Source organism: Rattus norvegicus, chromosome 1, assembly GCF_036323735.1.
Source record: "Rattus norvegicus strain BN/NHsdMcwi chromosome 1, GRCr8, whole genome shotgun sequence".
Taxonomy (NCBI): Eukaryota; Metazoa; Chordata; class Mammalia; order Rodentia; family Muridae; genus Rattus; species Rattus norvegicus.
Window position 1 is genome coordinate 248991023 of NC_086019.1, and position 17096 is coordinate 249008118.

The 17096-nt window shown below is 44.3% G+C and overlaps 1 protein-coding gene across 1 annotated transcript in view; it reads right to left on the minus strand.

Annotated features, from left to right (window-relative positions):
* Nucleotides 1-795: 795 nt before the first annotated feature.
* Pdlim1 (PDZ and LIM domain 1) overlaps nt 796-17096 on the minus strand; it is a 48592-nt gene continuing 32291 nt past the window's right edge. Inside the window, 3 exon segments of the mRNA NM_017365.2 lie at nt 796-1323; nt 1599-1716; nt 7528-7679. Coding sequence (NP_059061.1) covers nt 1137-1323; nt 1599-1716; nt 7528-7679 — 457 coding nt within the window. The 3' untranslated portion in view covers nt 796-1136.

The following is a 17096-nucleotide window of genomic DNA, read 5'->3' on the forward strand; positions in this document are numbered from 1 at the left end:
GGGAAAGACTAGGAGATATGGTCTTGTTGGAGGAAGTGTGTCACTGAGAACAGGCTTTGAAGTGACTCACACCATCTACAGTGTGTCTGTCTTTGTGTCTCGTGTGTGTAGACTAAGATGTAAGCTCTTAGTTGTTCCTTCTCTCCACTCTCATGGACTCTAACCCCCTGACACTGTAAGCTAAGTTAAACGCTTTCTTCTGTAAGTTGCCTTGGTCATGGCGTTTTTCTCACAGTAATAGAAAACTTACTAAAACAGGAAGTTTTATTCCTTCAAACTCCAAGAAAATTTCACTAAAACAGAGCCAAACAAGATATAATAATATGGTGGTCTGAATGACAGTGGACCCCATAGGCACTGACACTTGGTCCCCAGTTGATGGTACTGGGCTCGCTGGAGAAAGTATGTCTTTGTAGGCAGGCTTTGAGAGTTTAATGACTCCATGCCATGTCTAGTTTACTCTTGGCTTGTAGTTAAGGATGTGTGCTTTCAGCTTTCTGCTCCAGTGGCCGCACCACTTGCTGTCACGCCACCCTGCCAAGACTGTGAGCCCAAATGAACTCCTAGTTCTTCTATAAGTTGCCTTCATCATGTTTTACCACCACAACAGAAAAAGAGCTAAGTGATGCTTAGAGCAAGTCGCAAAGATGTAAAGGGACACAGCTTGGTCATAGTTGTTTTCTCATGCCTGGAAAAAGGCTGTAATTCTCACAACTAAAAAACCAAACCTAACAGAGAGAAGTTCATGAGACAGGACACAGAGCACAGGCAGAGTGAACTAAGGGGCGGCACACTGCTTTAAAGTCTAAATTTATTAAGTAAAACAAAGTAACATCAGAGATAAAACATTTGGCTTAATTCCAATGTGACCAATGTCCATTTTCAGCAGGGAAGACTCCAAGGGAAGAAGGTGCATTGTGGTGTGGGTGAGGGGACAGGGACAAAACCACCTCCCGGTAATGTAAAAGCAGGTGTCACACTGCCAGTCAGGGTCAGTCAGTACAGGAGAAACTCAATGTTTACTGAGCAGGACTAACACTAAGCACAGGACTGTCAGGGAGGAGAGAACCAGAACATTCTGACAACCAGGTGCAGCAGGCAGGCTGGAGGGCAGCAGACAGGGCAGGTCCTCTCGATCACTTGGGGAACACTGTGACCACATCATAGCCCTCAGGTGGTGTGACCCTCTCCCGGGCATGCTTTTCACAATAAATCTGATCCCCTACAAAGAAATGGCCCTTCTGTTTCAGGTTGATGCCACAGTCGGTGCACACATAACATTCAGGGTGGCGATGATGGTCCCTCAGCTTCACAAACACACCACTGCAGGAGAGAGGAAGAATGGGTCTCCATTAGTGACACTAGGGTCCTATACTCTCTTTTCTGAGGTGAGGCCTGGGGCTTCTCGGAGGCCCTACTGCAGGCCTCTGGTTGTAAATAGGAAGGCTCATCATTCCAAAAGCCTCTACCAAGTCAACATAAATGTTCTGAGTCTTCTGATTGATCTGTTGACTTTACCTCCAAGCTACACAACACCCAGCAACTCCCACACCTTCACGGTTTGTCTAACCTCTAACACCAGGGAAGTCAATACTCACACAATGCCGGTTCCACATTTGTCACAGATGGGCAGCTTCTGAGCATTTCCAACAGATGCAGCCACTTTGGTGACTGGAGCTTTAACACTTCTAAATCCTGATGGCTTGTTGGGGTCCCCTAAAGGGAGAAAGACACCCAGGTTAGCCAGGGAGTAAGAATGAAGTAAAGATTCCTGAGCTCTCTCAGAACCACCTGTGTATCTGTCTGTTCAAGCCAAGATATGGTCATTGGGATCAGACAGACAGCAACCAAGTTGCTTGGCATTTTGTAATCTTTCAATTTCCATATTTTTAAAAGATAGGAAATCATTTCCCTCTTTATTGTTACGAAGCAATTTAAAAAAAAGAAATACAGAAAGTACCTACAATGCCTGACTTGTGATCAGCGTTCATGACATTAAACTCACACACATTTGCAAACACTAACATGGGCCCAGAACATCACCAGGTCTAAGGCTGGGAAATCCTGCCCTTGGCCAATGGACATGAGCAAATGTGAGTTCTAAATAGGCATGCCCTAAATTACAGGGTGGGGTTGGTCACATCCTCATAGAGCTTTTGCCCCATGCCCTGAGTACGGCAAGTCTTAGAGGGAGCCCAGCATCTGGGAATGAGAAGAGTTGGGGTGCCTCATCACGCTAAGTCAGCCCCTCGACAGCATGAGTCACCAGATGCTAAGGCTATGTGGGGAGCAAGAGTGAGGTACTGTGCTGACTTGGGAAGAAGAACAGGAGTGATCTTTCTTTGTTTTGCTAAGAGTATTTTTAAAGTACCCTGTACTTTCTTCTAGTCCTTTCTGTGATATGATCTCTCAGGTTTCTCCCATTAATGCTTGATCCACTCTTAGTAGGACCAGATATCCATCTAGCAACCCATGAGACAGGGCGAGATTCAGAGGCCATCTGTAAATGGACTTGAGGAAGGCTCAGCCAAGCCCTTACCTTGACAGGCCCATACCCCAAAGCCTAGGGGACCTTTTTCCTTTCTATTGGAAGAAGGTCACTGTCCCAGTTTCTGTTATTACGGTTTTTTAATATTAATTTGATTATTTATTAAAATGTTACATTAAAATTTTTTATGCTTAATTTTTTTTTGATGGTCCGGTGTTCAAACACGATGGCTCCCTCACTTTCTGGCTGAAGGTGCTTGGCTGCCTGTCCTGTCTGAGGGTGTGCCACCTCTGCTTATGTGGACAGTGTGGGTTGGCAAACGGACTACTGGGGCACCAACTCAACAAGGGGCAGGAAGCTATCCTCTTCTTATAGCTCATTCACTCAACTGGAAAGAAGAGAAACCATAAAATCGTAGAAGGAGAGAAGGGAGGGAGAGATGAAGTTAGGAGAAGCCACATCCTTTTCTGAAACCAAAAGGCTGAAATTGGGAGCGCTAGAAGCTGTGACCTAAGGCAGCCCTATCCTCAAGCCTACACTGCCACCTGCTGGCTGTGGGGGTTTTTTTGTTTGTTTGTTGTTTTTTTTGTTGTTTGTTTTTTGTTTGGTTGGTTTTTTTGTTTTTTTTTTTCTCACTTAAAAAGCCAAGCTTGGAAATTGGAATTCTCTTTCCTTTCTACTGATCTCCAAACAACTAGAAATATTCCCACGTCTCTCTTTTTCCAGGAAACCCTTTCTCCAAATTTTCTTTGTCTGCTTCTGAGGAGGAAGGGAAATCAACTAATTAACACACAGCTGTTTTTCTATGCATTTCACTGATGACAGTACTCTATAACCTGACTCCAGGTCATCAGAGGATCCTGGAACCCTGACAGCAGCCATCATGAACCTAGGAGTTTGCTCACTACATCTCCAAGTTCTTCATCTGAGGGAGCCTCCAGCCAGCACTGTTTTTCCCACGTGTGATGTCTCCATACATACCTCCACTCTTTCAAGACATCCTTCTACTGACAGATGGATGGACAACTAAAGGTGATATATAGAGACAATGGGATATGATTACAGCTTTAAAGGGACAGAAAGGGCCAACGTGATGGTTCAGAGGGTAAGCCTGAAAGCAATCCCCAGGCCTCATGTGGTGGAAAGGGAGAACCAAATTCCAGAAGTTGTCTTCTGACTTCCATATGCCCACTGCAACACATGAGCACCCCAGAAACACACACACACACACACACACACACACACACACACACAGAGAGAGAGAGAGAGAATATATAAATGGACCAATAAATAAATGTGATTTAAAATTTTAAGGAAAGGAATGCTGAGGTGTGCTGCAACATCCATGGAGTACTGAGTTTATAAGCCCATCACAAAAAGGGATGGGCTGTTTCTTTGCTCTGTATGTTCAGTGTTTTAATTAGTATGTGGCAGGGGAGGTGACTTGCTTTTCTTTTCTGCGTATTTCACAGTTAAAACAATATGAAGTCTTCCTTTTTCCTACAAATGTTATGATTTGTCCAGAGTAAGACACAACATGAGAAAAGCCAAGGATGACCTGAATTTGTAAGGACAACCTGCTCTGATGGAAATTTCTGGGGGCTTATCACCAACACTGTTCAATCAAGCCTAGCTGACAACGCACTTCACAGACGAACTTTCCCCATAATCCTTCGGGCAACCACGCTCAGGGTGGTGCCCTTGAGGTTTGCATATAGACAGGAGAGCTCATAGAGACTAGCAGCTTCGCTCAAGGTCTCGTGGCAGGTTGCAGGTAGACCCTAGATACCAGTGTTTCTACCCACAGACTTCACTCAGAACCACAGGCATCTGCCAATCCCAATTGCCCTTTCTTAACCCTAGCTAGTGACCTGGGCGTTGACATTTCAACCTCAAAGGAAAACAGGCTTTTGGGCTCTCTCAGAGGGAATTTGTTTAATCAAATAATAAGACCAGATTACACAATTAGGTACAGCCAGGTGACCAGGTAAATCCAGGTCAACAAAAAATAAGTAGTGTGTATAAATGCAATGGTAGTGGTGAGCTTTCAGGAAGGAGATAAATCTGACAGAGGATTCTCCACTTAAACTTGACCCCTTCCTTCCTCCATGCTGCCTGGCAGTATGCATCATGTCAGTTAGAATTACCTTGAACATGGAAGCTATGGGTTTGGGTTACTGGAGCAGATGAAAGGAGGTCTTTATACCACAAGGGGTTCACAGCCTCATGCTCACGTCCTCATCTGTGAGCTCTGATGAGTTTTGTGGCATAGTCTGTGTCCGACTTTGGACTCAGCTAAGCTGACGTTGCCCACCTTAACTGAAGTTTCCCTTCCTTACTCAAGGTAAAGTCACCTGGACCTTGTCATGTGTTCTGACAGAGTTGCGGTCCCTATGAGTTGGATCTCTTGTTGATTATCAGCCAGGCCTAATGGTGGAGAATTTAAACAAAGTCTAGCTAGCTCTAGATCATTTAACTACTAGTAGAACAACAATGCTCAGCATAAAAGAAGCACACTGTTTATATTTTCTTGTGGGTGTAAATTGCTCCTCTCAACAGAATCCATACCACAGAGGAGGCTCAGACAGAGTGTATCCAGGGAAGTTCATTCCCTAGGTACCTTTCACTGAAACACCCATTAATGTACACTGTGGGGAGAGAAAGCTTACACCGCAGAAGGTCAGTTAGGTGCCTGAGTCTTAGGGAAGGGGGCAGAGCATTGAGGAGTAGCCATCATAGAGACCAGATAAGTATAAAAAATCAGGCAGAATTCCCCAAACAGGACTAGGGGCTGCTGATGGACGGTACCTGGGATCTGACAAATCCCAAGGCTTGCTAGACAAAGCAAGTATGAGAGGAGAAACCTTTCCGCCTGTTACCAATCTCAGAGCATTCCTCAGCTACTGAATAAAGACCTAGCCAGTACTGTCTCCAAGGGGAGCTGTCTTCTGAGACCAGCAGACGCATCAGAAGTCATGCGTGGACAAGCGAAGCTCACCTGGAACCTTCTGGTGAAGTGCCAGCATCACAACAGCTGAGGAGTACTTACTGTGGTCATAGCAACGGTTGTTTTACACACTTTGTGATGTCTGAAGAGCCTAGAGCACAGTTCTGGAACTAGCCTAGAGTTGAGGTAGCTACCCTAGGGCCTCCACATTGCTGAAAGGTCATCTGCCCTAAGGCAAGAACAAACTCAGGGGACCCACTGGAAAGGAAGTTTCCCAGCTTCAGTGACTTACAGATCCATTTTCCTTTCTGTGTCCTCCACGTGTTCTTCCTTCCCTGTCACCTTGGGAGCAGGGTGTGTAATTAGAACAGCTCTCACAAGGTCACACTGACTACACCCTCAGCTCCCTAACATATGCATGGCTGGAAACAGCTGGCCAGACACAGAACTCTTTAAATACCTCCTACATGCCACAAGGATTGCTATCTAAAATATTCAATAAACGCAAAATATTAAACGCCAAAAACAAAGCCACCACCATCCAATGACTGCGTGAGGCAAATGACAGGTTGCCAATAGGACATGGAACTGCGCATCCTTGATCATCGGGGAAATGAAAATTAAAACCACAATGAGGTCGAATCCCATCTCTCTCAGGATGGTTGTTTGTATAAAAACAAGCGGGAACAAAGGCTTGCAAGGGCGTCCAGAACACCCTTACACACACTGCTGGTGGGAATGTAAAGTGAGGCAGCCGCTGTGGAAATCAGTATGAAGGTTCCACAAAAGAAATTAAAAAATAGAACATATGATCTAGCTATACTACTGGTGGATATATACCCTAAGGAAGGTCAGCATAGCCGATACTTGGTCATCTATGTGTATTGTAACACTCCCCGATCAATGGTCAACTTAGAGAGTCAACCCAGATGTCCATTAACAGATGAATGGGTCAAGAAACCATGGTACACATGAATGACGAGTGTGTGTGAGGGCGGGAGAGATAATAAGGAGCGAATATGGTCCATAGTATATGATATATTTGAATGAAAATGTCATTATAAAATCTATCACTCGTTGGGCTGTGGTGGAGCACATCTTTAATCCCAGCCCTTGGGAAGCAGAGGCAGGTGGATCTCTGTAAGTCTGAGGCCAGACTGGTCTACAGAGTGAGTTCCAAAACAGCCAAGGCTACACAAAGAGACACCCTGTCTCAAAAGGAAAAAATCGATTTTTATAATGGCTCTACAGCAATAGAAAATACAGGCTGGAAAGATGGCTCCATGCTTAAGAGAAATGGCTACCCTTGCAGAGGACTGAGTTGAGTCCCCAGCACCCGTGTGGTGACTCACAACTGCCTATAACTCCAGCTCCCAGAGATCTAACCCCCCTCCTTCCCTCCACAATCACCCACAGGTACATAAACATACATAAGTAAAAATAGAACAAATCTGTTTGTAAAAATTAAAACATTTGAAAAAGACTGAGCAACCAGAGCTGGGGAGATGACCCCATAGTTAAAGTGATTGTTGCTCTTGCAGAGGACCCAGGTCAGTTCCCAACTCCCACATGGTGACTAATAATCACTCTTAACTACAGCTGTCTCCTGGCCTCTGCAGGTACTGGGTACATATATATAGTAAATAGGGAAAGCAACCATATGTGTAAAATAAAAGTAAATATTTTTAAGACTGAGTCAGAAAGTATAATCCAGAGGGGTATTCTTGTCCCATCCCTTGCTTCCAACACTGCCGTCCATCTCCAGCCCAGTAACCCCTCACCACAAGCGTGGAAATGGAGCCCAGGGCTTTATGCATATTCCACAGGTCCTATTTTAAGCATTGTACAACCCATCTGCATCTGAGCCCTCTCTCCTCTCCTCCTCTTTCCAATAAATGTTTCACATTTTCAAAAAAGTCAATGCCGAGCCTGAAGTGGTAGTGTGTGCTCTTATAACTTCAGACTCTGGGGAGGGTGGCAAGCTCTAGGCGGCACAGGGAGACCCAGGCTTCCTCAGCAAGCTGTGCTCTCAGTGTGGGCTGTGCACATCCGTGTTCCAGCAGAGACGGACTCTGTCCACGGGGACACTTACCTTTCCCATCCGACTCCAGGATCTCCTGCAGAACCAGGAATGATGTGGACTGTTTGGGGGGCTCGTTTAACTCTTGCTTCTCCTGAAGCATCTTGTAAACTTCGGATTCCTTGTCGATGATAAGGCCGCCGGAGGGATGAGGCTGAGCCGAGCTATGAAGAATATTTGGAAATCCATCAGGACGAGGGTCCAAAGTTAGTCCCAAAACTCCCCCAGGCACTCCCTTCCAAGCAAACACATACTCCTTGAAAGAACGGACAGTGATTATCCCATGTCTCCAACTCCCCTGACAATGTTACAGCAGGTCCTGGTAGGCAAAGCTGGCTGACACTTGAATACAGTAAGAGGCTATTTTCCCAAATAATTCAATTACATTTTGGCTGACCCTCACAGATGGGGAATTCTTCCCCTCTTTTAAAATTACATAATCAACATTATGTCAGGAGAAAATTTCGAAGAGGAAAAATGTCAACCACAACCTAACCACGAAAGCTCCAGGGGGAGGAACATGCATTCCTTGCAACGAGCAAAAACCTCATGTTTTCTTTCCCCCCATGTCAAAGTGCTTCTCCTGCTTCCAGATGCTCCTCGCCACTCAGAATGGAACTCTCAGCCCTCTGTGCCTCTAACTGGAGGCAGCAGCCTTGACCTGCCCCATTCACAGGGATTGAGGCAAGAAGGAAAAGTTCACAGGCTTTTGCTATGTAAAGGTTCAGACCCTGGGGGCCACGCAAGCCAGACCATGCCTCCCACTTCTTCCTCCATTACTCTGCATGCCCAGGACAAGCTGAGGCAGGCACTACTCTGAGGCTGGGTTTTTTGTTTTTTTTTCCCCACTAAGCCACAGTTTATGCTGCCTGACCACGAGGAAATGGTAGAAGGGAGGTAGCCCTTCAATAGTAGACTGTCCTTAGCCGGACTCCTCAAATTCCCAGCTCCCCTGCACAACTATGCCACACCAGGGTGTTCCAGCAAGACCCACCAGCTGTGTAACCTGTCTCTCTGCTGCTATTCTTAGCCTCGGGACAGACGTCAGAGGCATATTTCCAGTGAATCAGCAGTTTCATGCTGTGGGTCAATGTAATCTTACCTGACTAGAACCCAATATTTACAGTTTTTATAAACAAAACACAAGTTTATTCAAGTTCAACTCCTTTGGAATAAATGGTCATTACATAAATAGATAAAGATAAGGCCTTTCCTCAGAACAGTTCTCCAGCAATGACTGAACCAGCCAGCCTTACTCTAGGCAAAACTCTTACTGATCCTTCTGCCCGTGCTGCTACCCCCATGTACTGCCAGAGAACCCTGCTTCACACAAGGTGTGTACTCCTTAGAGGGCATTTACTGACCCTGACTTATGACAGTACCACGCATACCCGTCCTTCTCTACCCTCTAACTCATTCTACTTCTGCATACCCTACTTGCATTTATTTTTGTATTTCTAGCTACCCCTAGAAGGTAAACAAGCATGTGCCTTGCTGTCTGTGAATGCCCAGGTCTGTCTGGGTGTATAGCCCAGACTCAGAGCTCAGCATCAGGTAGGTAAGCATCAATGCCATTTCCTCCTTGCTCTGCTCTCCACAATCCTGTGAGCTCACCCTGAAGCAATGTAGGGTTGTGGGGGACCCCCTTCTGAGCCCTTATGTGTTCTTTCCTCTCACTTGCACAACTTGTTCAGAAGCTGCCCGACAGACACACTGTGCCCAGAGGAGCAATCGCAAAGAGAAGATGAACTGCCAGCGATGGTTATTATCAATGTGTGTAGATAGATCTCCCCGAACACAAATACACGAATTGCTGAGGTATGAGCTCTCACCATTGAAGAGCATAGTCAAGAGCAAAGGAATTACAGCCGCTGAATCCACGCCTTTCCCACCCATCTCCCATTGTGCAATTGGTTCATGGTCCATTTTGAAGAGAAAAAGTATGTCTTCCATGGGTAACTTCCTCTAAGTTACTAACCCTTCCCTGCTCATCTCTCCCTCGCTGTCCCTTTTTCTCCTCTGAGACAAGCTGTAGGGAAGCCAGGACAGCCTCTACTGGAACACTTATATACTCAGGCTCCAATTGAAAGACTCAATCAAGCACAGGGATAAAGCCCCAGGTGTGTTTCCTTTGGACTCCAAACATTCTGACAACAAAGAAAGCAAGGTCCACAAAGGGTGACAGGCTGTGCTACTACTGAGTAAGGCTGGTGCTGGCTGCACCTGCCACCTTTGGTTTGCGATGACTGGATAGAAGCAGCCACCTTGCCTAGCCTGCCCACAGGAGCCGGTCTCTGTCTACCCCTGTCCATCTCCCTTCCCTTGTAGCAAAGTGTGGGGCAGGTTAAATGGCCATCTGGGAGAATAGTTTTAAACCAGGGTCTTCTACCAGATCAATTCCATCCTTTAAAGAAAATTAGATACTTGAGTTCTGGGCTTGGAACCTCCCCATAATAAGCATATTACATTATTCTTTCTTAATCTTTTTCCTATTACTCTTAGGACTATTTTAAAATCAAGATCAAGCCATGGAATGTTTGGGGGGAAATTTTTTTCTCTTGTTATATGTTATGTCTGGAAGCCACCAAGGGAACACTAAAAATAACAGAACTAAACCACAAGGTCATGATACATTCTTCAAACAAACAGGCTTGGGAATAATACAAAGAAAGAAAAGAACAGAAATAAAGAGAGGGAAAAAGAAAAGAGAGCAAAGGGGAAGGGACAGTGTGCAGAAACCGAGGGAAAAGAAGGGAGAAAGGAGGGAAGGAAGGAAGGAAGACCACTTTATTTCCAAATAATATGACATCCTTTTATGTGCTGGGCATTTTATGAAGTATTTTCAATATCCATTACCCTAACCAAAACACAGTTAACCTAAATTCAAAAAACAACACCAGACTGTAAAATTCTAAGACTTACACATTAGGCTATAAGATGTTGACACAATATCTGAAAAAGGGATTGGGAGAAAAGCAAATATTATACTAATATGAAATCAGATGACCGTATTAAGAAGGAAAACAATAGGTGATGTCCCTCATAAAGATGTAAATTTCATAGCAAATAAAATTCAGCAATATACAAAAAGAATTACAAGTCACAGACAAGTGGAACGTACTTGGTGTACTAGTCAGAAATCAGTCAAGGAGGTAATCAAATAGGCAATTCTAAAAATCTTTTTGAATACACAGTGAATTCCAGGACAGCCTTGGCTACATAGCAAGACTCTGTCTCAAAATAACTAAGACAAAAAAAAAATAAATAACTGAACTGTCAGAAAAATAGAACTGGTGAGAACCTCCCTAGCTTGCTGAGTACATCTACAGAACCCATAGCATTGTCTAACAGGGCAGAGTGGCACACAATGGTCTCACCCTCTGGCCACTCCTGCTGTCCACGGTGCTGTAAACTGTAGCCAGAGCAATATGGGGGAAAGGAACCAAATAACAGATAGGTCAGAGAAGACCACACAACAGTCCCTTACTTACATGACGTAATTGACAAGGCAAAAATTACACAGAACCTATTTTTTAAAGTCTAGAACTAATAGATAAACTCAGGCAAAAACAGAACAAAAAAAAAACATAAAGGAAAAAAATTTTAAATGAAACATAGGGGGCTGGAGAGCTGGCTCAGAGGTTAAGAGCACTGACTGCTCTTCCAGAGGTCCTGAGTTCAAATCCCAGCAACCACATGGTGGCTCACAACCATCTGTAATGAGATCTGATGCCCTCTTCTGGTGTCTGAAGACAGCTACAGTGCACTCATAAACATAAAACAAAATACAATGCAGGGGCTGGATCTACTCTTCCAAAAGACCCATGTTTAGATGCCAGAACCCACATGGTGGCTGACAATCTTCTGTAATTCCAGTTTCAAAGGACCCAGCCCCCTCTTCTGGGCTCCACAGACACACACACATATAATGCACAAACATATGTGCAGACAAAATATTTTGATACATAAAATAAAAATCTGAGGGCTGGAGAGATGACTCAGTGGTTAAGAGCACCGACTGCTCTTCCAGAGGTCCCGAGTTCAAATCCCAGCAACCACATGGTGGCTCTCAACCATCTGTAATGAGATCTGATGCCCTCTTCTGGTGTCTGAAGACAGCTACAGTGTACTTATATACATTGCATAAATAAAAATATTAAAAAAATCTGAAAATCTTTTAAAAATTAAATGTATGTCTTTCGAGCACACAGACTCTGAAGGCACAGTGCTGTTTATAGGTATTCGCGAAGCAGATTAACTTCCTATTTGGATATGGTGACACTGGGCAATAGAATCCCAGGGCAATATAGAATCCCAGCCGTTCTCAGCAGGCAGAGAAAGGAGGATCGAAAGTTCAAGTATTGCCTCCTCTCCTAGTGGGTTAAGAGCATCCTGCCTAGTGAGACCCTAAAGTAAAGTAAGAGAACTGGAGATGTAGTTCAGGGGCAGAGCAATTACTTGGCATGCCAGAGGCCTGGAGTCAGTCCTCAACTGCAGAACAGCTGAAAAAAACTGGGTACAGTCTCCTCCATTCTTAGCACTTGGAAGTCTGAGGCAGGAAGACTGCCACCGGTTCAAAGGCCAGCCTGCCTCACATGGTAAGCTCCAACGCCAAGCTGGACTACAGAGTGAGACTCTGTCCCCACCCCACCCACTCCACCCCACCACACACACACACACATACCCCGCCCACTCCACCCCAACACACACACACACACACACACACACACACACACACACACACACACACACACAAAGAAAGAAGAATCCACAGAGTACCATGTCCATGAAGTGAATTCTAACGTTCATATGAAAATAAACCAGGAAGAACCCGGTCCCCACGATTTCCAGATTCCTCTCAGAGCTATCAGGATCAAACCCTTGTTTATCTCACACCCACATGATTAACTCAAATGCTTAAAACTGAAACATAAAAAGGGAAGCCAGGTTAAAAAGTAAATGTAAGTAGGCATTTTTAGCCTCTAGGGACAGGCAGACTCAGAACACCACAAAAACGACTAGGAATCTCCTTAAAAGTCAGATTTGCTTGGCTGAGGCACTTCCCTCTCTGAGAGTCTGTGTCGGCTCTGCTTTTCCTGTATACTATTTAGTTTTTGTTTTGGAGACAAAAATCGCACTATGTAACCAGTGTTGACCTTTAACTCCTAATCCTCCTGCCTCAGCCTTTGGAGTGCTGGGGTGCAGGGCGTGCTACCCCACATTCGACCCTGCTAAAATGTTGGGAATGTTGTTTGTCTGTTTCCATTCATCAGAATATGTCCAAATTTCCCCTGTGATTTTTTACACCATTCGGTTGTGTTGTATATTTGTCATTTTTCTCATTTTCTTTCTACTAAATTCTAGTTTTAATTCATTCCAGTTACAAAGATATTTGCTGTTGGTAAAGTCCCACTTAGAGTCTAGCTTAACATACTATTCCATGTGTGCCTGAGAAGTGATTTTGACTCCTTTATAAAAGCTTGATCATTCATTTATGGTGAGTACATTGACAATTCTCTCGTCTCATAATTTTGAGGCATACAGTGTGCTTCTGTCCATCATACACCCCCAACGCAGTGATGTGAGGCACTAGAATCAGCCCCAGCTCTCAAACAATAGCACCGTACAGACCCGTTGGCTTCTCCTCGTCCTCCTCCCCACTCTCTGAAAGATGAAGGTCCAGTCTGTTGAGAAGTAACTGTACAGGGTATATTTTAATGTCAGCGTTCACCGGCTTACTGCTAGCATGAAGAGACAATGTCTGACTCTGTGTACATCTTATATCCTGTGTGGTTTTTTGTCATGATGTATTCTTGCTGGATGTCATAGTTAGCTCCAGACCCCTCCCTTGCCTTTACACTGGCTACAGTCCACAGCATGATACAGAAAAAGAATGACTGGAGTGTCACCCTTGGCTCCTTCTCTACCTGTGTGGGAAAACCTATAGCTTTCACCCTTAGGGGGCATCTTCAAAAGAATAAAAGAAGCCTAAAAACCATAAATCCATTATCAGTGGATAAATGGAATATTTGAAAAGCATGATAAAGAATGAATACTACTCAGCCTTTAAAAAGAAAAAAATCCTGACACATACAACCTGGGTGAAGCTTTGGGGCCATATGCTAAGAGGAATATGAGTATGTCAGTCGACAAAGACAAACACTGCATGACTCCACTCACAGGAGCAGATAATCAGGATGCTTACCAACAGGAAGTAGAGTGGTGGCTTCCAGGGGCTTAGGGGAGAGATAAAACCTGTTCACTGGGTATAGAGTTTTGGTTTTTCAAGCTGAACAAATTCAACAGATCTGCTAGATAACTTTGCATATGTGGTTATGGTACTAAATTTGATGTCATGTGGTTTTGACCGCACTTGTTTAAAAGAAAGGGAACAAACCATTGGTATATAAAAAAGAAAGAAAAAGAAAAAACCTGGATGGTTTTCCAAGGAATTATGCTGAGGAAACCCCGGAATGTTACATAGTTTATGGTTCTGTTAATAAAACATTCTTGAGCTAACAAAACTGTGATGATGAGAGATTGGTGGGCCGGAGCTTTACAGTGAGGGATGTGGGTGTGGTGAATGTGGCCAGGGGTGAGTGAGGCAACAGGATTGGAATCCTGGTGCAGACTCAAATGCTTTTTTTTTTGAGACAGAGTCTCACTGTAAAGACCTAGCGAGCCTGAAACTGGCTTTGAATGCAAGAGATCCATCTACCTCTGCCTCCCAAATGCTGGGATTGAATAGAAGAAAAGGCTTAACTTGTTTTTAAAATCCCTTATCTCAAATATAAGTGCTATAAGTGATACACGGATTTCAGTTCTTGTCTTGTTTGTGATTAAAAAAAAAAAAAAAAAAAACTGAGGGACTGGAGAGATGGCTCAGTTTAGAACACTCACTGTTCCTTCCAGAGGACCAGACCTCAATTCCCAGCAACCACTAACAACTGTTGGTAACTCCAGGACCAAGGGGACCCAACACCTTCTTCATGACTCCTCAGGCACGGCACAGCATGGTGCTCAGACATATATGTTGGCAAAACATCCATATGCACTGAATAAAAATAAATAAATCTCAAAAGAAAGTAAAATGAGAGATGGGTATAGTGACACATACTTTTAATCCCAGCTCTTGAGATAAAGGCAGGTGGATCTGCATGAGTTCAAGGCCAGCCTAATCTATATAGCAAGTTTAGCAAGTCCCAGGGTAGCCAAGGAATGAGACCTGGTCTCAACACACACACACACACACACACACACACACACACACACACACATACACACACACACACACACACACACACAGACACACAGACATAGACACATTCACACACACACAGACATAGACACATTCACACACACACACAGACATAGACACATTCACACACACACACAGACATAGACATATTCACACACACACACACACACACACACACACACACACAGAGGGAGAGAGAGAGAGAGAGGAGTGAGCTGAAGCAGAAAAATATTCCTCACGTTTTATCACGTTTTACCTAGAAAAGAAGAACTCATTTTCAGATACCACAGCTTAGCTACCCAATAATTAAATAAAATAAAAAATAAATTTTAAAAAACAATTCTGGGAAAGTTTACACCTTTAGTTCTAAAGGGAATACCTGGTCTGGATGCTCCCTTTAGTCTCCAATGATAAGAATTAAGGAATAACTCTCAATATCAGGAGAAAGAGAAAGAACACTCAGACTCCAGTCAGTTCTCCAAGGTGCAGGCACATCAACTACAGAGACAAGCAGCCTTCCTGCTGGAGGCCTTCTGATCCTACTCCCAACTACACTGGGCTAACATAATCAATTAATTCCCCTGCTACATTCTGAATAGATAGCAATGGATCCTTTGTCTCCACTGCATTTGCCTAGAAATCTGCCTCCTGAGTGTTTGGGAAAAATACCCTGAACACGCTGTCTTTGTCAGGGTTTCTATTCCTGCACAAACATCATAACCAAGAAGCAAGTTGGGGAGGAAAGGGTTTATTCAGCTTACACTTCCACATTACTGTTCATCACCAAAGGAAGTCAGAACTGGAACTCAAGTGGGTCAGGAAGCAAGAGCTGATGCAGAGGCCACGGAAGGATGTTTCTTATTGGCTTGCTTCAACTGGCTTGCTCAGCTTGCTTTCTTATTTTTTTTTCCATCTTTATTAACTTGGGTATTTCTTATTTACATTTTGATTGTTATTCCCCTTCCCGGTTTCTGGGCCAACATCTCCCTAACCCCTCCCTCTCCCCTTCTGTATGGGTGTTCCCCTCTCCATCCTCCCCCCATTACCACCCTCCCCCCCAACAATCACGTTCACTGGGGGTTCAGTCTTAGCAGGACCCAGGGCTTCCCCTTCCACTGGTGCTCTTACTAGGCTATTCATTGCTACCTATGAGGTCAGAGTCCAGGGTCAGTCCATGTATAGTCTTTGGATAGTGGCTTAGTCCTGGAAGCTCTGGTTGGTTGGCATTGTTGTTCTTATGGGGTCTCAAGCCCCTTCAGCTCTTTCAGTCCTTTCTCTGATTCCTTCAACGGGAGTCCGGTTCTCAGTTCAGTGGTTTGCTGCTGGCATTCGCCTATGTATTTGTGTATTCTGGCTGTGTCTCTCAGGAGAGATCTACATCCGGTTCCTGTCGCCCTGCACTTCTTTGCTTCATCCATCTTATCTAATTGGGTGGCTGTATATGTATGGGCCACATGTGGGGCAGGCTCTGAATGGGTGTTCCTTCTGCCTCTGTTCTAAACTTTGTCTCCCTATTCCCTCCCAAGGGTATTCTTGTTCCCCTTTTAAAGAAGGAGTGGAGCATTCACATTTTGGTCATCCTTCTTGAGTTTCATGTGTTCTGTGCATCTAGGGTAATTCAAGCATTTGGGCTAATAGCCACTTATCAATGAGTGCATACCATGTGTGTTTTTCCGTGATTGGGTTACTGCATTCAGGATGATATTTTCCAGTTCCATCCATTTGCCTATGAATATTGTAAAGTCATTGTTTTTGATAGCTGAGTAATATTCCATTGTGTAGATATACCACATTTTCTGTATTCATTCCTCTGTTGAAGGGCATCTGGGTTCTTTCCAGCTTCTGGCTATTATAAATAAGGCTGCTATGAACAAAGTGGAGCACGTGTCTTTGTTATATGTTGGGCATCTTTTGGGTATATGCCCAAGAGAGGTATAGCTGGGTCCTCAAGTAGTTCAATGTCCAATGTTCTGAGGAACCTCCAGACTGATTTCCAGAATGGTTGTACCAGTCTGCAATCCCACCAACAACGGAGGAATGTTCCTCTTTCTCCACATCCTCGCCAGCATTTGCTGTCACCTGAGTTTTTGATCTTAGCCATCCTCACTGGTGTGAGGTGAAATCTCAGGGTTGTTTTGATTTGCATTAACCTTATGACTAAAGATGTTGAACATTTCTTTAGGTGTTTCTCAGCCCTTCAGCATTCCTCAGCTGTGAATTCTTTGTTTAGCTCTGAACCCCATCTTTTAATAGGGTTATTTGTCTCCCTGCGGTCTAACTTCTTGAGTTCTTTGTATATTTTGGATATAAGCCCTCTATCTGT